This window comes from Vigna radiata, chromosome 11 (assembly GCF_000741045.1).
Source record: "Vigna radiata var. radiata cultivar VC1973A chromosome 11, Vradiata_ver6, whole genome shotgun sequence".
NCBI lineage: Eukaryota > Viridiplantae > Streptophyta > Magnoliopsida > Fabales > Fabaceae > Vigna > Vigna radiata.
This window is the reverse complement of record NC_028361.1, coordinates 5,789,815-5,815,318: the sequence shown is the minus strand read 5'-3', so window position 1 is coordinate 5,815,318 and position 25,504 is coordinate 5,789,815. Positions and strand designations below refer to the sequence as shown.

Genomic DNA, 25,504 nt, shown 5'->3' with positions numbered 1-25,504 from the left:
CATGGCACTAGGTGTATGTGAACTTTTGTGGATTAAAAATGTGCTGTCAGATTTGGGATTTAAACAAAATGAAGCTATGAGTTTGTACTGTAACAATACTTCGGCTATTGCAATTGCTCATAATCCTGTTCAACATGATAGAACAAAGCATGTGGAAATTGATAGACATTTTCATTAATCTTAACAGTTATATCTTTATAAAGGGCAAGGACGGACTCCACATTTTGATGATGGGTGTTCAATCGCAACTTCACCTTTTCTTCAGTATCATCAAAGCGTTGGGTAAGCCTTGCAGCTATTTCTTCTGTCTCTGGAGGAGAATACTTCAAGTGATATATCTTCCCAGTAACAGGATCTAGTCTCCGTCCAACTACTCTCTCCACAAGCACATCTTCAGAAACCTCCAGAAGAAGAAAAGTATGAGGCTCAAACCCAAATCCCTTAAGTGCAGTGGCCTGAGACAAGCTCCTGGGATAACCATCCAAAAGCCAACCACGTTCTTTAGAATCTGGTTTCAAGAGACGATCCTTGACCATCAAGATGGATTTCTATGCTGCCACAGATCCTGAAGCAGCCTTCCTTTGCTCTACAAGACTTGTCAGTACACTATCAATTTGAGCAAATACTTACTTTACGTCCTATACTAACGCTTGAACCTCTTTTTGGGATCTATCCCACCGACTTGCAATCTACTAGAGTCCGAAATTCATTAGTATGACTATAATGGCGTTGCTTAATTTTGTATGAAGATCAACAAAAATTGTGTTCACATCAAAGACGCGTTTATACTAAGGTCGTGACCATGCAGAAGGTTTTGACGTAATACAGTGACGTTCTCTCTCTCTCTCTCCTCACGAAAATGGCATAAAAAAACAGAGTTTGTTTGAGGTTGAAGATTCATATCTGTTGTTTCAGTGGACCATATGTTGTTCTTCGTTTTTAGTTTTTTAAAAGTGCATCACAGTCAGCATAGTACAACTTTGGGTTTTATTTAAGTTTATTCATCATTTTATTTTTCACACTTTCACAATCATTTTTCGTGTTTTCCTCTAGTTGTCCCCGAATACTTTTTTTTTTATTTGATCGGTTAAGGTTGTGTAAACCATCACATCAATTCCCAAATCATTGAAGAATAATACCTTTATAAAGTTATATCTGAATCACGTGATTTCATTTAAAAAGTTAATGACGTTTCAGAGATAAAATAGATCTTATTTAAGTAAACTCAAGAAAAAAAGTTATATAAAATATGTTCATGCTAACTTTTACAATAAATAAAATAAATTTGAATTATAAGAAGAAAATTATCATCAAATTATAAATATTCACATATTGTTTTTCATAAGACACAGTATGATCAATGTCACTTTCTGACTGGAATTATTATTTTTTCTCTTATCTATACTACATTAACAAAAATGTTAAACTCATAATTATTTTAAGTCAAGTTTACCAAAAATATATATCCAAAGCTGAACAAGATAAGTAAACTGATATTAATGAAAAGAACAACATTTTTTTTTTAATTATGATGAAAAATAATTAGGCGACAACAACAATCGAAATGATAAAAAGATAAAAACAATTTAAATAGACTTAAGATATGAGAGGAAAGAATGATTTCAAAACAAAATGTTTATGTTATATATATCAAGATCAAAGAATGACTAACAATATAATGTTTATGTTATATCATAAAGTATGCATATCATAGTATTTACACAACTTTAAATAATGTTATTCTTCCTCTTTTGACGTTATCAATAAGGAGTGATAAAAATAGTTTGACAGCATTATTTTGTGATAGAGATTATGATAGTTGAGATTGAGAGTTAGAAGGAATAGAAAATTGAGTTTAATTATTAAGGTAGGAAGCAGTTGGACAAAAACACTCTTTGAAATTAGGAAACAAAAGATGATATCACTTGTGAAAAAAAAAAGTAATTTACACTATAGTATTTATTTAGCTTACCAAACCTCTTTTTGTCTCTTCTCATTATTATTGCTGGGAACACCATGCGATCTGCAGCTAAAAATATTTTAAAACTGTGCATTCCAAGAATGCTTCGTATCTGTTTAGAAAAATGTTTTTTTTTTATCATTATTATTATCAACAGACCTATTATATTTGCTTATAAAAGAAAACAAAATCCCGAAACATTACATCTTAAGATTTTAAAATAAAAATAAGATCATATTTTTTATTAAAATAATTCATATATCGGAAGTAATAAATCTCCTGACTCTATTTTAGTAAATGAAAATTTCAACACTAGTATTACAGTTGATAGTCTGTCTTGATGTTTGACTATAGAGACAAGTATTTTACATATGGATGTAACTAGGATCACTATAGGCAACTCGTAATCAAATGTGATAACTCTCTTCCATCAATTTTAGTAAAAAAAAAAAAAATACAAGATTTTTATGTGAACATTCTTTTAAGTTAATTATCTCACTGTTTTTTTTTTTTCTCGTTTAATATGCTTAGCTTTGGATTATCCAGCCCCACTCGAATGAAAAGGAACTATACCGTAAAACAAAATAAAAAAAAAATAAAAAAAAGGGGAAAAAGATTGGAAATGGACCTTATTGGCTTTCTAAAAGGTAAGAAAGAAATGGGTGTTGATCTCTGCACCATGTTTGGACCTCCACCTCCCCATCCCACTTTTATCATTCTTTTTTTATTTATATTTTTATTTATTATTTATATTCCTATTATACCCTTTAATAAAATCTAATAGATTAATTTTAATTCTAATATAAATCTAACTTTTAACTTTTTTCTTCCAACATCCTGCTCTGTTTCATTTGGTTTTTCGAATTTTTTTTTTCTCTTTTCTTTCATTGTGAAAATTTTTTTTCATTGTAAAAATTTTCTTTCACTGTGAGAATTGCTGGCAGAATTCTTCTCCTCTTAAAGATATGTTTATCCTAAACCCTTAAACAGATGTGATTATCTTATTATCCGTCATTTCCGTCAAGGTCTGTCTTCTTCCTCTGTCTTCTTCTTCTTCCTCCTACGCACACATACAAACCTCTACCAGAAACATCATCACAGCACAAAGCAAAACACAAATCGCGCAGAACAAAAATCAACACAATGATGCGAAACGAAAACTAAGCAGAAACCAAACGAATCGTCGCACCACCACGCCGCACCACCGCACCGCACCACTGCACCGCACCCGCCGCACGCTCAAGCCGCACCGCCGCCGCTGCAAGGCCGCACACACCCACAGAGCCACGACCACCGTGCCACACACACCCACACCGCACTACAGAGCCACGACCATCGTGCCGCACCGCCGCACACAATCACCGGACCGCCGCACACAACCGCCGGAGATGACTGGAAAAGTTGAAAACTTTTTGCGCCGCACACAACCGCCGGAGATGACTGGAAAAGTTGAAAACTTTTGGCAAATGAAAGGGGGGAGCGTACTCGGAGCTGAGTTAGAGAAGTCAATGGATGAATGGAGCCTTGGAGGTCGAGGTTTTCGAGAACGAGTCGCGAGACACGGTCGCCAATGCACGACACGCCGCTCCAGGAACAGGGGCTGGTGCTGCTAGTGTTCCATGTTGTGAGCTTCTGGGAAGTGTCTGAAGCGGTTTTGAAGGCCACGAGAGCCTCAAAATCTGGATTACTGGAACCTTGAACCGTGAGAAGAAGAAAATGAAAAACCAGAAAAGGAGCGAGGCGAGAGAATCTTGCTGAATGCCAAGTGGAAGGAGAGTGAAGTTTTTTTCAAAAGTAGAAAGTAAAGTAGAGTTACTTTTTAAGAGGGTTAAAAAAGTAAAAATAAAAAATAAAAAAAGTTAATTTTGTAATTAATGAAAATTTAAAAAAAGATGGGGAGGTGGAGCTCCAAAAGGTGGAGGTGCAGGGATCAACGTCCGAAAGAAATGGACTTTCAGCCCAAAAAAAAAATTGAGCCCAGATACTGAATCACGGAGGACTAGCCCAATCGTAAGAAAGAAAGGGATCCCTATTGAAACGCATTTTTACTATTTAAACCTCCTAGAATTAGGTGTATTGGTTAACCTTAAAATCAGTATTTTTAAAATGATAACTTATTTGAGGCGCAAATATGATTTTCTTATGCTCATACCTGGATCCTCGAATATATTCTTCCTCATTCCAATAGCATGTCATTGTAACTTCTCCTTTTAATTTCTCTTTGTAACTCAATTTTAAACAATTAAACGCAATAATATACACATTTTACTAATGAAATATCATCGCTTTTTAAGACGTTCCTCTAATATTTTATTCCATGGTATTATACATGAAAAGTTCAGATCTCTGGCAAAACTATTGTTTAATTATACGTACTATAGAACAAGTCCCAATCTATACGTGCTCTAGCACAATAAAACTATCAATCTTCTTGTTTAATTTATTTTTACATATAAGAAGCAATAGAGAGTGTGGAAGGGAAGAAAAGAAAGAAATTAATAGCACTTGATTTCATTCGTTTGTTTAGTGATTGATTTTACGTTTATTAGCGTTGCTTGTTAATTACAAAGCGAAATGGCCAACGACTCTTCCCTCAGTAACCTCATTTGCTTTGCAATAAACGCCTCAATAGTGCGCCGGAACTCCTCGTTGCTCAGTTTATCCTGCGGATACGATTTTTCCCGCGCCTTCTCCGTCTCCGATTGCCGGACTTCTAGTCCCGCCGTCTTATTCCCATCCTCACCCTCTCCCTCCGACAGGTGCCAGCAATAAACTTTTCTTCTATCAAGATTATCTGCTGCGGCGTCCGAATCGCCTTCCTTACACGTGTCACTGATCTGCCGGTGCTCTGCCTCTTCCACAACCGTCTCATCAGAATGGGATTGGGTGAATCGGCGGGACTGGGTGAGGAGGGCGGCGATGATGGCGTTGGAAACGGCGAAGACGAAGAGAGGACTGCGGAGATAGTCGGCGGAGAGTCGCAGAGCTAAAGGGAGACGCGCGAGGAACCACGTAAGGAAGAAGAGAGCGGCGCATAGTTCGAAAATGCGAAGTGTCTTGGTAATGCTGTTAACAATGCTGCTTTTCCCTACTTTCATGTTGCTCAACTCTAGTGCATCCATGGCCTATAAAGAAAGAAAGAGAGAGAGAGAGCCTTTCTCTTTCCACGTCTTCGTGTTCTTATTATATACACACACTCTGAACTCTGCCACCGCCATTTTTTCTTCAGTAACACTGTTTTGTAATTAAGAGGTTAATATCTTAGACATGGTACATGCAACCCCTTAATTAATCACATTATAATTATATTTTAAACTAACACCATATCAAATCAAATATAAATCTCCATAAAGTAACTTTGTGTGGATGAGGTTTTATTCCATGGTATATGCATGGAATAAGTAACTTTTAACAGCCAAAAGACTCGTCTCAAGTTCATGTATCCTTTACTTATTCTGTTCAACAACAATCTCTCCAGAATTCTTTATCCAAAAAATAAAGTAGGTGACTATAATCAACAAAATGCTATATATTTATATAACTTTTATATCAATGGTGATATGTCGGAGTTCCGCACAAATCTAACACTGCGTTTGAACTATAGAAAACGAAAGAGGAAATTTATTAGAGAAGAATTACCTGTAAAATTTTATTTTTTATTTCTTAATAAAATTGAAAAGAGAAATTGTTTATTTAAGGTAGGAAGTTAGTTGAAAGGAGCAGTCAAACATTGAGTCATTCTGAGCTTGCATGTAATATAAGAAAAGAATCAAAACTCTGCGACTGGCGTACCAAAATTAAACTATCAGTCCTGCTGCTATCTACTCATCTGTATCTTTATTTTGCTCTTCTCAATTCAAGAAAGTGACTTATTTCTTGTATTTTAGGTTGCTTGTTTTTCTTGCACTTGTATGTTTATTTTTGGATTTATAATAGCCATATTTATTAATTGATTTTATTCTTTACAAGCTGTTTTTATTTTTCAAAGTTGAGAAAAATTTAGTTGTCCCTCTCACAGTTCATTATATTTGCCACTGGCGTTTCCGTATTTGCATAATATGATAATATTCTCTTTCACTTTACTTTCCCTTTATTCTTTTCTATCATTTATATTATTTGTCACGTATCTTTTCTAAACACAAATGAGTAAATATGTTTGTATATGTTTGTTCTAGACCCTTTGAATTATAACATTTATCTTATATTTAATGTAATGTCACTTCAAGACTTCCTCTTCTTTATTTATAATGAAATTGTGTACTAAGTAAACTTTTCAACCAACATTTTGTTGTGTCATGTGGTACATTGTGCAGTTGAGACTTTCGTGTGTGTGTGTGTTATGAATTATTATACGATCCTTTTATCAATTCTTAAAGAGGATAGGCACTGACAAAATGTATTACCAGCTTTATGTATAGGCAGCATAGCTCTTGAGAAGTAATACGGAATGAGAAAGAGAGAAAATGAGTAGTTCAGTATATAAATAATTATGATTTGAGCCTCCTTCCTTTTGAGCTTGTTAATTAAAATAAAAAGTTAGTTAAATATTTTTCTTTATAAATATTAAGTTTATAACTTTTTAATTATTTGTATTATTTTAACAAAAATAAATTATATCTTATTTCTACATAGCCGAATGGTCTATCTGAAATTTTTTATCTTTTAAGTTTGTACAAAGTACTTCTACCATTAAGTCAAGTTTTGTTTTAGTTGGCTATAATAAATGTTGGTGTGTTAGTTCATACAATTTTCAACGAGTTTTTATTTATTTTTTACAGGCCTAATCAATATCTAGTTACTTGATGAGTTTAGGGTTGATGATGTATTTAGGAAGTTACTTGATTCCATCTTAGACATTATATTGGCTTAATTGGGTGTGCTGGTTGAGCAATTGAATACCACAATTATTTCATAATGTAAATAATTAACGATTATGATTTTGATATTAAATTTTAATCACATTCAAATTGTGATTTTATTTATTTATTATTATTACACCCATACATTCAAAGATGGAGTATGAGTGAAAGATATAATTAATGATATAGTATTTTGATTCAACTATTATGTTACTATCATAGTAATGTCAAAAGTTGAATTCTAACATAAATTTTAAGGAAGAGATTACATTGTGAGTTGAAATGGTGAATACTAATAGGATGGTTTGACCAAGGCTATAATTAATCCATTTTGATACATTTTAACAAAATTAGAATTTTATTTTTTTCTAAAACTTTGACAAAACTTAATTCTTAAATTGTATTCTAATAAATTGTATTATTTTTTTTATCCATCAAATAGTATTTCAAATTATTATTTGAATTGTTTACACTATTTAACATATTTTATTTTAATATTAATCCAAAAGACAATTTAAAACTAAAAAAAATTAATACAAATAAATTAAAAGGAGTGTATCCATTTATTTCTAAATTGGAAATCAAATATATCAAAGTTCTAAACATAAACTAGTTTCAAATTTGCATTCAACTTTAGATATTAAAAACATACGTAACATTTACTTAAAACTTCCTAAATATAATTTAATATAATAATATGGGATTTACTTAACATTTATATGTATATATGGGCCATTCTAATTTTAATTAAATAATATTAGTTTAGTTTTTAAATAATAAAAACATAAAAAATATTCAACAATAAAAAATTTAATATAATAATAATAAATATAATTTTTTATTGACAATTTTTTTAAGATAAAACTATTACCAAACATTTTTTATATGACAGTGTAAATACTTGTATTATTAATAAATATATATTATTTTTACAAATAATATTATTTTAAGACATAAAACTAAAATACTTTTTTCTAAATTTAATTTTATTATATAACAAAGTGATTAAAAATAAAAAAGGATAAAATTAAAAGTTAAACAATAGAAAAAATATTTTAAATACAAATTAATCATTAATAACTTATTAAATAAATAAATAATTAGAAACTATGAAACGGTAAAATTAAGAATAAAAAACAGCATAGAAAAACATTTAATACTTTAAATATAAATTACTCTTTAATAATAAATATATTAAAAATACATTAAATAAATTCTTTTATTTATGATTGAAATGTGTCTAATGATACAAATTAAAAAATAATAATTATTTATTTATTTTTAAAATTTATTAATTTTAAAAATCTCCAGCATGCGTTGCCCCTAACCACCATTAAGCAAGAACTGAATCGAAATCTCTAACGTGTAAACCAGAAATTTCAACTCAAATATGAGCAAGAAAATCACAATCACCACACCTAGAAACCCAATTCACCCCTGCAGCAAACCATAAACATACATAATCACTTCCCAAATCGCAGAAACCCTAGTTCACAAGTAGCATTCATGGGCACCAACCTGCAAATTGCACAAGCCAGAAACGCAGAAATAATGTGAAGGTGAAGCTCAATGTTAACGTTCGGGTGTTATATGTAATGTTAAATTTAGTTTCCCCTTGGGTAAAAAAATGTGCAATGTGGTCCCCTTTTCAATTTAAAACTGTGTACTTTGGTCCTAAATGGATATTAACGAAAGACACATGATAGATATCTAACTTAGTTTCCACCATTAGTTTCCACCTCCGGTCCACCATATTTGTCCACCTCTACTCCACCATCCACGTCCTCTCCACCATTAGTTTCCACCTCTAGTCCATCATCTTTGTCCACTTCCACTCCATCATTCACTTCCTCTCCACCATCACTTTCCACCTCCACTCCACCCTCTATTTCTACGTCAAACCCTAACCCTCAAATCCAACAATAAGAACATCGAGTAAGTAGGCTAGAGTTAGCAAAGCTTACCTCATGTACGTATTGTTGGGTCTATCAAGGAGGAGGTTCACCGGGGAGATACAAACACCAATGAGATATGAGCCCGACTATATAACGAATTGACACCACTCTCTACCCAAAACCTTAAGGCAATGGGTTAATGGGTCTTTCACCTTTATATAGTGCTCTACTTTCTCATTTCTATCCAATGTAGGACTTGGACTCGCACTTGCATTCCCAACAATCTCCCCCTCAAGGGTGAGTCCCTTCCACATTGGTACACTCCCCCTCCAGCGGAAACATTCCCATCCAACCACAACCACGAGTAGCCCTTCGTACCGTCGTTCATCTTAACGGGACACTCTTACCTGAAACCCTTTGCCAGGAAACTTTCGATATAGGGATCATTATACTCGTCTGAGCCGGCCACAAGACTAACCATCGACTCTGATACCACTGTTGGGTCTATCAAGGAGGAGGTTCACTGGGGAGATACAAACACCAATGAGATATGAGCCCGACTATATAAGGAATTGACACCACTCTCTACCAAAAACCTTAAGACAATGGGTTAATGGATCTTTCATCTTTATATAGTGCTCTACTTTCTCATTTCTATCCAATGTGGGACTTAGACTCACACTTGCATTCCCAACAATCTCCCCCTCAAGGGTGAGTCCCTTCCACATTGGTACACTCCCCCTCTAGCGGAAGCATTCCCATCCAACCACAACCACGAGTAGCCCTCCATACCCTTCATACCGCCGTTCATCTTTGGGTCTATCAAGGAGGAGGTTCACTGAAGAGATACAAACACCAATGAGATATGAGCCCGGCTATATAAGGAATTGACATCACTCTCTACCCAAAACCTTAAGACAATGGGTTAATGGGTCTTTCACCTTTATATAGTACTCTACTTTCTCATTTCTATCCAATGTGGGACTTGGACTCGCACTTGCATTCCCAACACATACGCTCTTCAAATTTGACCTTCAATGAATCACCACGCCATAGTGATTACAAGATCAGTTTCACCAAATTGTTAAATCCAAAAATTGCAATAAAATTCTTAAACCCTAACCCTAATCCCCAAATACCTAGAAATTCACAAGATCATTGTCAATCGAAGAAAATACCTATATTTAACACAAAATCAAATTAAACCCTAACCCCCAAATAACACAACAAGAACATCAGCAGCAGAATCAACAACAATAACCAGTTTCACAACAACGAAAAACCCAAAAATAACTTAATCAGATAAGGGTTTTTTACTTTAACCCACACTTAAACTATTTTTCGTCATTTTAATTTTTTTCTTAAATATTTACATATTAAAATAACTTGACAGAGCCACGTAAGCATCCAAATAAACACCTCAGGTTTTGCCATGCTAGCTACTGTGCCGTTAAGATTTTAACGCCGTCTACGAAACGGACCATAATGAACAATTTTTAATTAAATATGAGACCTTATAGAACTTTTTTCAAAGGTGAGATGATTTTAAATCAAACGCCTAAAAAGAAGGACCAAAATATGTATTAAACCTTAATTTAAAATCTAAATTCGAAACAGCTTTTATGTATATAAAAACAACGAAGTAGAGAATCTCATAAATGAATATTGAAAATAAAAACGATCAACATGAAGATTATTGAAAATTGTTGATGCTTAAAATTCATACGTTATAAATATTTGAATTGTATTATTTAATAACATAAATTTAAAGTTGCAAACACACACTTAATTCTTAAGTTTCGGAGTTTACGGATAAAATTCTTAATGATTTTAATACAATAATTTATATTGAACTTGTGCTAATTTATTTTAATAATTTACTTTCGGTACTTCTAACTTTTTTTTTACCCTTTGTTATATTTCTTTTACTATTTTCATGCACTTTCTATTATATACATAATTTTAGACATATACTTATATCTATCCATAAAAAGATACCTATACAATTTTTATTTCATTTTACTCTTTATAATATAACTTTTGACTGATTTAGAAACATATAATTAATTATTTTTTAAAAATGATAAAATATTTTATATAAAACCGTCACATAATTTATTTATTATATTATATTTATAATTTTTATCACTAATATTATTTTTATTACTTTTTATTATATATTAACTTAATCAATTATCTATATCATTAACTTATAATAGAATATAAGTATTCAAAAAATATAATTTCAATAAATTTTATTTTGAATATATATAAATAGGAAAGTGACTACTATTTTGGTTTTATTTAAGAAAATAAGTCGTCTCCTATGTTGTGGAATTGTGGACGGAGAATGAACTGGTTTTTTGGACTTTCCGTGGAGCATCTTCCTTCATTAGATAATAAATACCACTGAGAAAGACTAGCTTCTGTGATGTTGGACCGTAGCCCCATCTTCTCCCATAAACTAGAGAGGACCTTTTTCCTCTCACATGGCGGCGGCTTCTTCAATTTGCCAAACTCCCTTCACTCTTTTTCAGGGGTCAAATTGTCTTAAACGAAGAAATTTGAAAAACACTTCACTTCCTCGTTGTTTTTCTCCTTCAAGATCCTTACTTTATACTGGATTTATTTCAAGGAGACCTCTTTTGAGAAGGGACTCGTTCTGGGTATCGAAAACTATGGATGAATCCGTGAGAACTTCTGCTTTCAGAGATGGAGAAGGGGATGAAAACATCCAAGTGTTTGAACAGGAAGCTTTCATCGATGGACCACCCCCGTTTCAGTCAAAGTTTTTGTCGCATGAGGTGGAATACAAGCTCAATCGACTGGTTCGTAATCCTCCCTTCACGTTTTTCCATAATGTTTTGACCACTAAAGTTCTGAATATTCACTCTTATGATTCCCACCCCAAGTGGAGGGAATGTTTACTCTTTTAAAGGAAATTTTCTATATATTTTCTTAAATGTATTATTAGGTTTCTTTTGACATGGTTTCTGAAATGCACGGTATTTGTAATAAGGAATGAATGTTAGCAGAACTGGAGTGTGGTTCCAAGAGAAAAAAGATACATTTTTATCATACTAGACTTAACCATGAACCCGTGGCTGGGAAGAGGACCCACCAGTTAATTTTGTTGTTACATTGATATATTTTCTTTTTCTTTTTTCATACGACTGTATAATCTGTATCATGTTATTGAAGGTGAAAAAAGAATCTAAATCCATGTTATAAAAAAATTTGTTTGCTACTATTAGGTTCATTTGAATATGCTATCCAATCTCGGAAACACATATCATACCACCTATTTTTACAACCCAAGGTTTTCGAAATCCAGAAATTTCAATTGGAGAAAATGCTATCTGAGAACAATTAGTCAATCATGGTTTGAGAATTCTTGTTGATAGAATTCAAAGGAAAAGTTTTCATTGTGCTATTAAAGGGGGCGTTTAAAATAGTTTCTATGTTGCGATTCCAGAGGGCTATTCCTGCAGGCTCAGCCTGTCTGTGCTATAACTACAGAAAGTGTTGAGTTTGGCCTCTGGATATAGAGAAATCCGTGAGTTCTCGTTGTCTTTGGCCCCCTTGGCTAGGTCTTCAATTTCATTAAGTCAGTTCGGTAGCTAGGTCCAATACACTTGTGATGTGTAAACAATGACAGTTATGTACCACATGCAGTAGCTAGGTATGGATAAGTAGGCATAGAATATATTTGGTTAAGTGTGTTTGCCAGCATTTTGAAGTGAAACCAAAATATCATGATCAATAAATAAATAATGCAGAAGCTACTCGGTCTACTCTTAGTTATGTAAGAAGGAAATAACAAATTGAATTGAGTTTTTCAATAGTTCATTTTAGCTTATGGATGAAACTCATTTTATTTTATCTTCGCATTTTCTTATATAGCTGCTTTATGAAGAAGCTTATCTAAGTAGGATCAACTTGTTAAATATTCCCTAAATAACGAAGTGCTGATGGATTAGTTTTGGAAAACACATCCTCAATACACGCTCAGCATTAGTTTCTACTGAAGTAGATTTGTTTTTACTTATCTTTTTTGCTATGCGGCTTGAATAAAAAATGGATGTAAGGGAACAAGAAACAAGAAAAAATGCCAAAAGCCCAGAATCTAAGCATACTCAGCTTTAAGAGCATCCTTCATAGTCATGGCTTATTGTTCAATTAATAGAACAGCTAATGTGAGGAAGCAGAAATAGTGGTACTTTAGCAATGTTGTATTTTTCCAGAGGCCAGTAAAACTTTGATATGATTTAGGCATCGATTGTCATGCTTTCAAACACTTCAAAATGTGGGATTTAGACATCCCATAATACCCAAGTTCCTCTCACATTACCACTATGTGCATTCCCTTAACAAATAGCCTCTGTTAAGGCTTTCATGCAACTAGTGCGCATCCATAAATGGAGCAAAATATCCTCTAGTCATTGACTTCATGTTATATATCCTGGTATTGAGAACATGTCCTGCCAAGTTGCCTGCAACCTATTAGTGTAACTGACAAATTTGAATTATTCACTGATTCTCCCACAGTATACTTCGTTTTCTATATATGTTCTTCAGACAACGGGCAGGGTCTTATAAGACCTTGTTTTCCTTCTCACAGCAATTTTTGAACTCCTAATCACCATATATGGCTATGGGGTTTTTGTCTCTATGATCAGTTCTTCTTTGAAGTGATATCGTTTAAAGTTATTTGTACAAATAAATTCTTTCACAAGCATTTCATATGATAAACCCTTTAGTCTTACAAAACTAAGTTTAAGGTGGTTGGTTTGTTTTTATTGAAATTTAAATTTCAATAATCTGTTTGAATTCCCATCTTAAGGCTTGGTCATTGTAAAATTATGTCCACTTAATGTTTAACTATATTTTTATATGCTAATGCATTTAGTGCTGATATTGACAGAGCAAGTGGATAGTAACTGCCCTCTTTGGTAGTTTCATTCTTTGGAGGCATGATGCAGAAGCCTTATGGTTTACCTCAGGGTCAATTTTGAATGCATTGCTTTCTGTTTTGCTCAAACGTATACTGAATCAGGAACGACCTTCAACCCTGAAATCTGACCCGGGAATGCCATCTTCACATGCACAATCCATATTCTTTGCTGTCTTCTTTGTTATTTTGTCAGGTAATATCTTGTAACAGTTCTTTGTTCAGAAAAAAATAATTTGCCAAGAGAGGTGGTTTACAAATCTTAACTTTGTGATAAATAATCTGATCCTTTCATAAATATTTTTATATATTCTTTCTCGTAGGTAGCAATATAAAGCGATTGAACATTCCATTTTTTAGTATAGGTTCCCTTTTCTGGAAGCTCAAAAGGTTATTGTGATAAAAGTTTTGGTGGTTAAAGGAACTAATCTATAGTTTTCGCGCTTGTAAATTTTATTTAAGTGTATCTCTGCCTTGTATCTTCAGTATTCTATGTTGTTAACATGGGAAGTGCCTTGTTGGGTAATGATATTTTAACAACACTTTTTCACAACTTTTTTTACAACGGGACACGTGTTATCATTTTATTGGTCTGTTTGAATTTATTCTAAAAATTTATTTGAAACAGACCAATCACAAACTGTCACGTATGTGTTGTCAAAAAGTTGTTAAAAAAGTGTTGTTAAAGAGATTTTTTCCTTTTTAGATTTCTTTGTTTTTCTTAAAGACTTATAGAATTATATGGTTTCACTATGAACATTTGCTTGTTTCTCTTATTATATTGCAGGCGTAGAATGGCTTGGGCTAAATGTATTTACCATTGCCATGAGTGGATTGGTCCTGACATTTGGTTCTTTCTTTGTAAGTGTATAATATTTCCAATTAAGCCTTTAGTTTGTTGCCTCGTTGGTATACCTTTTATTCCTTGTGCTTTGGGTACCTTAAAACTCTGCTATTCCATATTATACATTTAAAATGGTTATCTCAATTACCATATCTACATTACCTCTTCATTAGGTCCATGAGCATCACTACAATAAAATCTCTAAATAATGACCAATTTTAGTGACAAAAATTAATTAATCATTATAGTGATCAATTTAGATATCAATTTATAAACTAAAAATTATTGGTAACTAAAATAGTTTATAAATTGGTCTCCCTAAATTGGTCAGGGTAGTGAATTGGTCACTAATATTATCAAAGTTTTGGCTTCCAAAGGAATTGGTTTCTAAATTAGTTTATAATAAAGGCCAATTTAGAGACTAATGGCTAAAACTTTGGTAACTAATGTTAGTGACCAATTTAGAGATCAATTCACTATAGTGACCAATTTAGAGAGATTAATTTATGAACTATTTTAGTTACCAATAATTTTTAGTTGATAAATTAATATCTAAATAGATCATTATAGTGACTAATTATTTTTTGGTATTAAAATTGGTCATTATTTAGAGATTTTATTGCAGTGATTATTACGAAGTATGGTATACTTTTCTTGGCTAGAACATTGTAGCCTGTTTTGTACTATTCAATTTCACAATTTATTTGATGTTTATTTTTTTCAAGGTGATATGTAAAATTGTATTTGATGTAAATATAACTATACAAAATGAAGGTAGCAACTTTGAAGAATCTCTATTCCTTAAGAAAATAACAAAACTACAAAGACGAGTTTTCTATGAATTCTTTATCTCGGACAATGCTCTCTAAGAATTAAATCCTCTTGTTTTCATTTATATGCTTGAATTGTTAATATGAATATTTGCATTTTGTCACACACTGTATGTACATTACCCTAGCTTAGTGAAATCACAAAGGAATTGATAAGAAGTATTCTTTCTATGGTATAGTTGAAAGTTCCATTTCTGTAGCGTAAGGAATCAGATTATATATAATTTCTGAATTTGATTATAGTATGAGTTGCTTATGCTTGTTCTATGTTTCCAGTCGTACCTGAGGGTGTCGCAACAGCTTCATACAGTGAGCCAAGTGGTTGTTGGAGCTGTAATTGGGTCCATTTTCTCTATTTTATGGTACTGGCTGTGGAACGGTTTTATACTCGATGTTTTTGTATCTTCTCTATGGGTTAGAATTGTTGTTGTTTTGGGGTCTGTGGGACTCTGCATAGGTTTTGTTTTATTTACTATTCGTTATTGGCTTCAAGATGACTAGAACTTCAAGACGTGTAAAACATTTCAATGCGTTTTAATGTGTTAATGACACATCTCACTTTCTTTCAAGATTAAGGTTTTATGTTATGAAATGAAACATTTTACGCCAATACTGTCTCGTAGTGATGCCTGGTTTTCTATCTCTTGCTTTCTTAGTTAGCTCTGTTGATTTTCCTCCAAGCTTCTGCTTGTGCTTCAGCCCTATAATTTGTTAAGAAAATGAGAGCTCGAGAAATACATCATCCATGGACTAAAATATCAATTTTCTTGAGTTACTTTTTATAACTAGTATTATTTAAATAAATTTCATTTAATATCAAATACACATACAAGAAAAAAAATGTAAACATAAATATGTCAAAGTAAACATAACTTGCATTTATATCAAACTTTAGGTTATAATGACATGAATGGCATTTGTTCCAAAGTTAAAAAGTAAAGTGAGGTTGGCAACCAAGAAGTAGACACCATGGAAGAATTCACGAGCTGCTTGTGCTGTGTATGGGAGTGAAGGTTAAACAAAGAAGGCACACGTGTAACCAGTGGCTATAACGATTCATCTAGAAGATATTCTGATGGGCCATCCTCCATGGCCGTGTGTTGGTGAGAAACCCGTGTCACACAAAGGAACAAACTTGAACTGTGTGTAATAAGCTAGTAGTAAGTAGTAAGGTGGTAATTCCGTTTCAGTTGCCGACGTGGCTGCCTCCGTTTCCACCTCCAGAGCCAGAAAACCCTTTGTTGGATCTTCCCCTTCGCCATCGCCGCATGTTCGCAACCCTCGCGAAGATCTTCCGAATCAGATAGAGCTTCCGAGACTGGCGCGCAATGAGATCGGCCGTAGAGGAACTCTGGCCAAGCATGATCCCATATCCGTCTTGGAAAGATTCCATTCCCCCGGTTAGAAGCTGCCAGAACAACGCTCCCCCTGCTGCTCCTCCTCTCTTAGCCGAAGCGTATACTTTGTAATACACTGCATTGAACACTTCATCCCTCTCGTACGCCTCGTACCCCGAACCCCTAAACGATTTCCCAAACTCCGCTACCAGAATCGGTTTCCTTATTGCGTATTGCGCATCCATGAAGTGAGCACTGAGCCAGTTGTTCAAGAACGAAAGCTGATACTGCACGTTGGAGCTCGATACCCTGTTTATGTTGCAATCAAATAAAAAATATGATTTTCGATAATGTTATTAACTGAACTTTCTAGTTAGTTACTAACTAAACTAACCACTGGTCGGGGTAACAGTGGACCGTTGCAAAATCAATGGCTGGGATTCGGTTATTTGCAATGAAATCTGTGCCTATGTTGAAACCAGGATTCAATCTTTTTCTCTGTGGTGTTGATTGACCGTAAAACCCTTCTAGTCCTGCCTCCAATAAGTGGTTTCTGTCTATCGATTTCACAAACCAAGCCATTTCCGTGATCCACGCCTATAATCAAACAAAAAAGTGTGGAGTTAACGATTCAACTCATGATTGAGAATGAAACCAGGACCGTGATTGGCGTCTTTACTACACAAGGACACCACTTTAGGTTAATTTGTCCTAATCACATCATGCTTCAAATTTTCCTTTCCTTTTTTTTGAATAAAGTACTGTATTTTAGTGCTAGATTTAGTTTAAAAATGGAGCACTGATATCTTTGAGGGGGAAAGAGCTAGAAGGTAAAAAAGAAAAAAGGAAAAGGGTGGAAAGGGAATAAAATATTTGACCTGAATAGTCCTTCCTGAAGGATCCGATGTACACCTGGGCTCATTCATAAGCTCCCACGCCATGATTGTTGGGTCATCTTTGTAATGGATTCCAGTAAATCTGTTATATCTGTTAAGAACAGTCTGTGGAAGATAAACAAAATTCAGAGCTTGAAATTATGTTTCCCAATAACACTTTTATCTTAGAGATATGAACAGAATAAATGCCAAAGTGATTATAACTGTGGAAGGAACACAGATTAGAATAGACAAAAAAGTATCAAGACTTGTCTGGTTAAAGCAAGACGAGAAATTGTACTAACCCTGACATGGTTCATGTAGTAACCCTTAACAACAGGGCTCCTGAAGAAATCATCATCTGAAGTGAGATACTGTCCGTGACTTCTAGCCCAGTTCACATACTGCTTCTTGCCTCCGAAGTTCTCATAGTTGTTCACCAAGCTCAGTATCAGCTTAATTCCGTACTTTCTGGCCTCAGATATAACGAAATCCAACCCCTTCATACCAGCAAACAGAGAGAAATTGAAGCTAAAAATATAACCAAACAAGAAATGGCATGTTAAAAGGCAAAAAATGTGAGAAGACTTGGTCTCTTACCGTGAACATTTGCTCATTATAGAAGCCAGGGGAATATTGTAGAGGTCTATAACCACCGTCACTGAAGGCCCAAGTTCTAGCAACGGTAAGGCCGTGACTTGCTGCTTCTCGGAAGGCATTTGAAACCTTGAACCTCTGAGATGGGTCTGAAGCTGTGTACATTAACCAGTAGGCGTTGAAGCCATTTGCATAGTAAGGGTATCCATTCAGCATGAAGTGGATGCCTCTGGTTCTGACGAAACCATCCCTTGCTTCCACGGTGGCACGGAAACACTCCTGAGGGATCAGAATGGCCAAAAGAAACACAAAGGCAAAATGCTTCATCTCTTGTTCAGTCTCTTGCACAAAAACTAATGTATGGGTTCTCTTCTTGTTTATATGCTTGGTAGTAAGTAGTACAGAGATAAGAGAAAAAGCAAAAGTACGGTTCTTCGGCAGTTGCTAAGAATCTGAAAAGTGAAAAGCGAGTTTGTTGTCTTCTTAGATTACAAATTCAGTTTTGTTCAGAAGAAAAATGCAATTATAATAAATTATGTATTTTTTAAAACATAATTACTAATGTAATATTTTTACCTGGGAGAGTTTAAATAATCCGTATCCTAGATTGTTTTATCGCAGGTTAATTAAATGTTCATTTAATAGATTTTCATTAAACGAAAATATATTTGTAGGTTTGAATGTGAATGCTATTAAATAAAACTTTAAAAATGAGAAACCAATTTTCAAAATTAAAAAAAAAAGATCGTAAAAGCGGGGACATAGAAGTCCACAGAGGATTCTTATATAACTACCGACACCGGATTGGTATAATGTTAAAATCTGGCAACCCAACTACTGTACTTTTTAACGAGGCATTATGAAAGAGAACAGTGTTACCAACTTTTGCAATGGAAAATGACAAAACAATAAACGGGAGGAACGATTTCGCTTAAAACCCAGCAATGATATTTTCGTCAATTTTATTTAGTTCTTATCCATTAAATAAAAAAGCATTTATTATATGTTTTTTATGAATATGAAATTAGAGAAAAATATTTCTTTCTAATTGAACTATTTTTTTTGTTTGGGTATGAGAATAAGGTATAACCATATCATCTTCAATGGAGTGTAATTAACACAGAAGATTATGGAACTAACTGGTTGAGCTGCACCGACAGTAACCCAACGTGTTGAACACATGCATAACAATGAGAAATAAGAAGGAGGAGTTAATTAAGCATAATAACATCATTCGAGTAACTTAAAATCGAAACCTAAGATAACACTGAAATTGGACCCATGGTTGCAGCATCTTCTGTTATAGTAGTGTGAGTTTGATGGGTCCACCATTACTGTAATGATGCCATGTCTTCTTCTGTCCCGCCCCAACCATTCCCATGGAAATAGACATAGCCCAGTCGGTAGAAGCTCTTAATAATATCTAACATTCAGTTCTTCAACTAACTACGTTTGTGTTGGGGTTTGCTTTTAATAATAGAATAAAGAAACATATCTAAATAAACAAACACACTAAATTGTTTTGTACTATTTTTATACTAAATTAAGCTTTTTTGTTGTTTAAATTTGTGGTACCTGTGTGTTGGGGATGAAACTTCATTCTTAATTGATATAAAAAATTTAATTGAAAAATGGAAAATTAGATCTTAATTAAAAAAAAAACTGAATTTATTACCAACTTAGAACTTAATTATTTTTTTAATTTTTTGAGTAAAAATAGAAAAAACAATATAGTGTAAAAAATAACAACTCAATTTAGTATTAATTAAAAGTAAAACAAAAAAGTTTACTAAAAATTTAACTAAACTAATTAAATTTATAATTCCTTCAAGTTTAATTTCTACTTAATTATTGAGATATGTGTGTTAAGACTTTATTTAGAAAGATAAACTAGGAAGATTGGTTAACAATAATATACAATTTACTTGTATAAAAAACTATAATATCACATTACATATGTTTCGGATACAGCGTCTACTAACTTCAAAAAATACACTTTTATACTTTGTTTCTTGTTTGCTTGAGTAGTTCTGTTACTTTTGTCAAAGTCTTTTCTTGTCACTATGTTAAAAGTAAATAATTAATTCGATAGTTAAGCAAAGTTTTGAATTCACAATAAATATCATCATCTATTTCCTTTAACCTTTATTTATAGTTTTGAAGATAGGTTTAGAATTAACAAAACTCTAATCATATATTTTTCTTTATTATACACTAATTAACACTTACTTTTAATCTTGTTTTGCAATAACTCCTGAAAAATGTTTAACTGTTGAGATTGTTCTTTCGACACTTATCCACGTTTAGTCAAGTGACCCTTAACTTGTTTTGTTCAAATTTACGGGTTTAATCATCCCTTCCCAATGACTCTTAGTGTCCAATCCTAATTACGTGTCGCCTGATAAAACAATACAACATAAAATATTAATATTTAATGTTTATAGTTTTTCTTTTCTTATCACTCAACTTATGTTGCTGAACTTTTTTACTTAACATGAAACTTTCAAGTCATACATTCTTAATAATAATAAATAACTAGAAGAAAAAATATATAAAAAAAAAGTATTAAAAGGGTATGTAGGTTTGTGATGAATAGGATAGGGAAAGAAGAGGAGTTTGGTGGGGATAAGTTGAGGCGTGGCGTGGGTCTGAATGCGTGAGAAAGAAAAAGAGCGTTTTGTTTATGAAAGATATCTCCACGATTGGCGCAATAAATGAGGAAATCTAACACCTTACCACATCATCTTATGCTCGTGCATTTGTCTCGCTTTCCATTTCTCCCGTTAGGTTTTCACACGCACGTCACTTCACCGTACACTTGTCATACACTGCTGCAACTTGTTTTTCTTCGGGTTTAATGTTTCTTCGAACTGACAACACATTCAAATTTACAATTGTGATTTATAAAATTGCAGAGGAAGATAGGCTGAAATTTCTAGAAGAGTTTCATTCACAAGATAAATTTTTGAATGGTGAGAATCCTTTAATCAAACTTACACCAAAGAAAGAATCCAAAGGGTCTAGCTTAGGGGATATATACTTATCTCTTTAGTACAATGCATGTATAAAGTGGTTGCAAAAGTTACAGCCAATAGGCTGAAGCATGTTACATGAAGTTATCAATTAGTGACATAGTGCATTCTTGTGAGAAAGCACTTTATTAAAGAATGCTCATATAAATAACGAGGTGATAGATGTAAGTTTGGTGGTATATAGGTATGTAGATGTGATGAAGTGTAATACTGATTGGGGCAAACCTAAGAGAATCTACCTAAAATGTGGTCAAGTAAAAGTATTATAAAAAAAAAAAAAGTTCTTTATGAAAGCTTAATAATTTATGTTTTGCTTTGAACCCTATCCTTATAGGGTTACCATTCATTAGGTAAAATAGGAGAAGATTTGTTGCTCAAATGGCTACTTTGGTTTAGCTGTCAAGAACATGGGAAAATTTAACAAAACATTTATCTTTTAATAACAATGGTATATACAGTAGAAAAATTCTCCTCTATCAGTCCAAATACTAGAGATCTGAACAATACAACAGAACCTTTTTTATTAGGAACAACAGTGATTTATTGCAAAGCAAATACGCTGAGTAGGATTATTGCTATTAACAGTGATTTATCTGAATCAATAAGGGAATGCATCTGTGACCAGTGTCAACCTGTAGTGTCAACGAATTACCAAAATTTGTATTTTCCTACCACAAACCAACATAGACAAGCTCAAATTCTACAAGGACATTCTTCACTGCTGGACCAGAGAAGTATCGTAATAGCATTGTGCCGGATGGATCACAAGATTAAAGGTAGTCTCAAAATTTCCAAGTGAACCCGCTAGCACCCCTCAAATTGCCAGAAAATTGCTACTGATAAAAAAAGAAGCTGAACATGTAATGGCATGTAAGACTTGTATTGCTCTCCCTATCTACCATAATACGGCATTGCATGTAATGGTTATGTTGTAAATTGCTTGACTGCATCATCATGTTCAAGAGTCAGATCACGTTCAGCAGAGGATGATCCTATATCCATACGGAGATAAGAACATGCTAATGCCGCCGTACTAAGAGCAATCACAGTTGTGATGGAACCCCAAATCCATCTCTGCTTCTTGTTTCTCCTTTGCCTCTCACGCCGTGCCATCTCTAGATAAAACAGCCAAAAACTCTAATGAGATGAACAAATTAATCAAGACAATAAAACAAAATCATAAATTGAAGTGACCTGATAAACCCCATCTCACAAACTTCATAAAAACCAGTCCAACTTATCCCTAAACCACATATAATTGTACCAATCTAATATAGATAAATTAAATACACAGCATGATTACAATTGTGCAATGAAGAAAAATAAATAAACAGATAAAAACGCCTAACACAATGGAGATAGTTAAATGAAGAATAAACAATAATTGATATGTACGCTTAATCAACACAATTATAGACTAATTAAATGACGAATCTCACCTACTGCTTCCTGGTTCCTCTGAGACATCTCCTTATTCATGGTCTCATAACAACGGAGACGTTCCATAAGTCGAGCAATATCAAAGTTCTTTGCTTCTAATTGAGCTTCCATCTCTGCCTCTGCCTCCGCCCTGGCAATTCCTTTTCCAATGGTATTTGATATAACTCTAGCAATATAAACTTGTTGACATAGATCTTCCACCCCATCAGAAATTAGCTGCTCATCCTTCGCAACAGAAGTAAGCTCTGCAGGCAATATAATCCCTGCTTGATATAATCCTTGCCTGATACTTTCCCATTGGCTTCTCATGGTATTTAGAGATTCTTCGGCTTTCTTCCGTTTCTCAATTTCCATCAACAGACTTAATCTCATTTCACGCAATTCAACTTCAATATCAACATCGTGGGTAGAATTTTGACTCATGGTAGAAGAAAATTCTACAGAGAAAAGTGTGAAGTAAGCTAATAGACACTACATATTACTATAGAATAAAACTTTTCCTATCCTATATGATTAGCAAATGAGAATCCACCCTAAGATTGTTAGCTCCTCGGTAAAAGAAATAACTAGCAGTAAAGCTAACCAATTTACCTTCCCATGCATCATAATACTCCCCAATAGGACTGCTAAATTTCATAGAAAGGTTTGTTGCATTTTCTTCCCCATCTGTATTGCTTGCAAAACTCATTGAATCTGGTGGATCAAAAAACTCTTCAACCTCTCTAGCTCTGTCCAAATTCAACGTCAGTGACTTGTCCTTGAGTAAATAATCGGTTAAGCTACTACTTTCAGTTTCTCTGGTACAATTTGCAGGGTCAGCACCATTGCTGCTATCCAGTTTGCCGTCATAGACACCATTCACCATATCCTCTTTAACAACAGTGCTTGTAAAAGTAACATGGAGGTCACCAGCTGAACTTGCAAAAACAGCATCAAAGTTATTGTCGTTAAGATTTTCATCATCATGAATATCCACATCAGAATCAGANGAACTCTTGATGAGGAGACTTGGGCCACGACGTTTGTGGTTGATGATGTATGGTGAAGGAGGGAACGAGGAAGGAGTTTCCGGAAGGGGTGTCACCTCAGGAGTGGAATAAAGCGTAGGCTTCAATGGAGGACGAAGAGGCTTACTTTTATTGGCAGGTGCTTTAGTACTCCTTTCGAGCTTCTGTGAGTTCGGAATAGGAATGGAAGTTGGAGTAGATTTATCAACCGGATTTGAATCTCCCGGCTCTATCAACCTATTCAGTGCTATGGCAGTAAAACTCGACATTGCTGTACAATCCACAAAGCTATAAATAAGAACTCAATAAAGTTTCACACTCAAGCACAGATTTTAGCAATCTTTCCACAACCCTAATGCAATAATTCAAGGACACAATTTCATTGTATGATTGAATCTAAACAAAACTAACAAAATTGAATTTTGATTTGTTCTTCTTGAGGGAAGGACCCAATAAGAGAAGCAAGGGAAGGATCATCCTTTCTCCCCCAATCCAAACCACACAAGTAGATAAATAGCATTAAAGCGGGTCAAAAATTCAAAACACATATTTTTCTCAAATAATCTAATTTAATTTTTTTCAAAAGCAGCAAAAATACAATAGTATTGTCTTAAAAACTCATAATAACAAAATTCCATGCGTTATTTCCTCCTCCCCTTGACATATAAAAAAAACAAAGCATATAACAAAAATGATATTTACATATTATTTTCTCCAGAAAACTCCGGAAACAACAATAAAACAGAAACCGCGTAGAGAGAAACCCAAACGAAATAACCGGATACCTAAACTGGTCTCAGAAGCACAATACAATGCAAACAACCATTCCAAAGTGAAGAAAACTTCAACAGAGTAAAAAAGTGCTAGGACGCGTGAGAAAGAGAAAATACCTAGAATAAGGTAGAAGGTGAAAATGAAGGAGAAAGTTAAGCGAGAAAGATAGTGAACAGTCTAAAAGAGGAAGAAGCGGGAAGCATCAAATTTTGCTAACGTTTCTTAGTGTCATCGGTGGCGACTGTTGGTTTGTTGTGTTGCTTCTGGGACGCCAACGTGCTTTGTGCAATATATATGCATATATTTAACACCCGACCAACCTAACCTATCTTCCAAGAAATCAAATCGTCTCTATCTGTTCTGTTATGTTTTGTGTCTGTTTTTCCTTCTATTTTATGGCCAGTTTTAAAAATAGAATCTTGGAGAGAAAGATAAAGCTATGTTATGCCCGCCTCTTGAGTTTAATTCTAGTTTTTTCTTAACTTTTTGGAACCTATTCTCTATCATTCTTTTTCTGTATTCTTCCTACTTTTATAATCTTTTTCTTTTTGGGTTCCTTCTTCTGTGGACCCTTATTGGCCCAGCCCATTAAATTTCATGGGACCAGAATAAAAATCTCAATTAAACACGACGTCGTTTATTGAATGGAAATAAAAATCTTTCGCAAGAGAGAACAAATGAAAGAGAAAGCCCCTTGCCAAACACAGCTTCTTTCAAAATTTCAAAATTTTGAATGTGACATCCTTTCTTAGCGATTTTTTTCAGCTTCAAGATTTGAAAATTTTTAAAATCAAACCTTACTTTTTATTTTGAGTTTTTACATTAAGTTTTTTTTTTCATTTTTTTAAAATCTTTACAAATTAACAAAAGATTCTTACATCTTATTTCACTTCACTGAAAGCTCCTCAAATATAAATTATAAACAAAAAAATAATCTATTCTTTCTGCTAAAAAATAATAAACATAAACGTCTTAAATTTTTATATAAATTAGACAGTAAAAAGATAATAATCATAATAAATAAAAAATAATAAATACAAGTGACATGAATAATTTTTACCATAAGAATTAGATATAATGTTGATATTTCAAAAAGGTATATT

General features: G+C 33.5%; 4 protein-coding genes across 6 annotated transcripts; 1 reads left to right on the top strand and 3 right to left on the bottom strand.

Moving 5' to 3' along the window:
- Nucleotides 1-4,170: 4,170 nt before the first annotated feature.
- LOC106776658 lies at nt 4,171-5,235 on the bottom strand. The gene has a single exon (XM_014664136.2). The coding sequence runs from the start codon at nt 5,080-5,082 to the stop codon at nt 4,519-4,521; it is 564 nt and encodes a 187-aa protein (XP_014519622.1). The 5' UTR covers nt 5,083-5,235; the 3' UTR covers nt 4,171-4,518.
- A 5,795-nt stretch (nt 5,236-11,030) lies between these two features.
- Nucleotides 11,031-15,949, top strand: LOC106776994 (lipid phosphate phosphatase epsilon 2, chloroplastic). Its single transcript, XM_014664485.2, has 4 exons — nt 11,031-11,542; nt 13,639-13,861; nt 14,453-14,526; nt 15,616-15,949. The coding sequence occupies exons 1-4, from the start codon at nt 11,204-11,206 to the stop codon at nt 15,838-15,840; spliced, it is 861 nt and encodes a 286-aa protein (XP_014519971.1). The 5' UTR covers nt 11,031-11,203; the 3' UTR covers nt 15,841-15,949.
- Nucleotides 15,950-16,194: 245 nt separating this feature from the next.
- On the bottom strand, nt 16,195-18,623 carry LOC106776499 (mannan endo-1,4-beta-mannosidase 7). The gene is made up of 5 exons (XM_014663978.2): nt 18,152-18,623; nt 17,857-18,051; nt 17,555-17,677; nt 17,071-17,273; nt 16,195-16,985 (listed from the first exon to the last, which is right to left on the bottom strand). The coding sequence occupies exons 1-5, from the start codon at nt 18,473-18,475 to the stop codon at nt 16,526-16,528; spliced, it is 1,305 nt and encodes a 434-aa protein (XP_014519464.1). The 5' UTR covers nt 18,476-18,623; the 3' UTR covers nt 16,195-16,525.
- A 2,973-nt stretch (nt 18,624-21,596) lies between these two features.
- On the bottom strand, nt 21,597-24,880 carry LOC106776510. Of its 3 annotated transcripts, XM_022787566.1 has the most exons (5): nt 24,518-24,879; nt 23,755-23,898; nt 23,212-23,532; nt 22,620-23,057; nt 21,597-22,295 (listed from the first exon to the last, which is right to left on the bottom strand). In XM_022787566.1, exons 2-5 carry the CDS (start codon nt 23,894-23,896, stop codon nt 22,105-22,107), a joined length of 1,092 nt encoding a protein of 363 aa, XP_022643287.1. In that variant the 5' UTR covers nt 23,897-23,898; nt 24,518-24,879; the 3' UTR covers nt 21,597-22,104. The 3 variants fall into 3 exon arrangements, with proteins under 3 accessions (XP_022643287.1, XP_014519475.1, XP_022643286.1); XM_014663989.2 differs by having other exon boundaries at nt 23,212-23,898; nt 24,518-24,880; XM_022787565.1 differs by having other exon boundaries at nt 23,212-23,898; nt 24,619-24,880.
- Between the last annotated feature and the right edge of the window lie 624 nt (nt 24,881-25,504).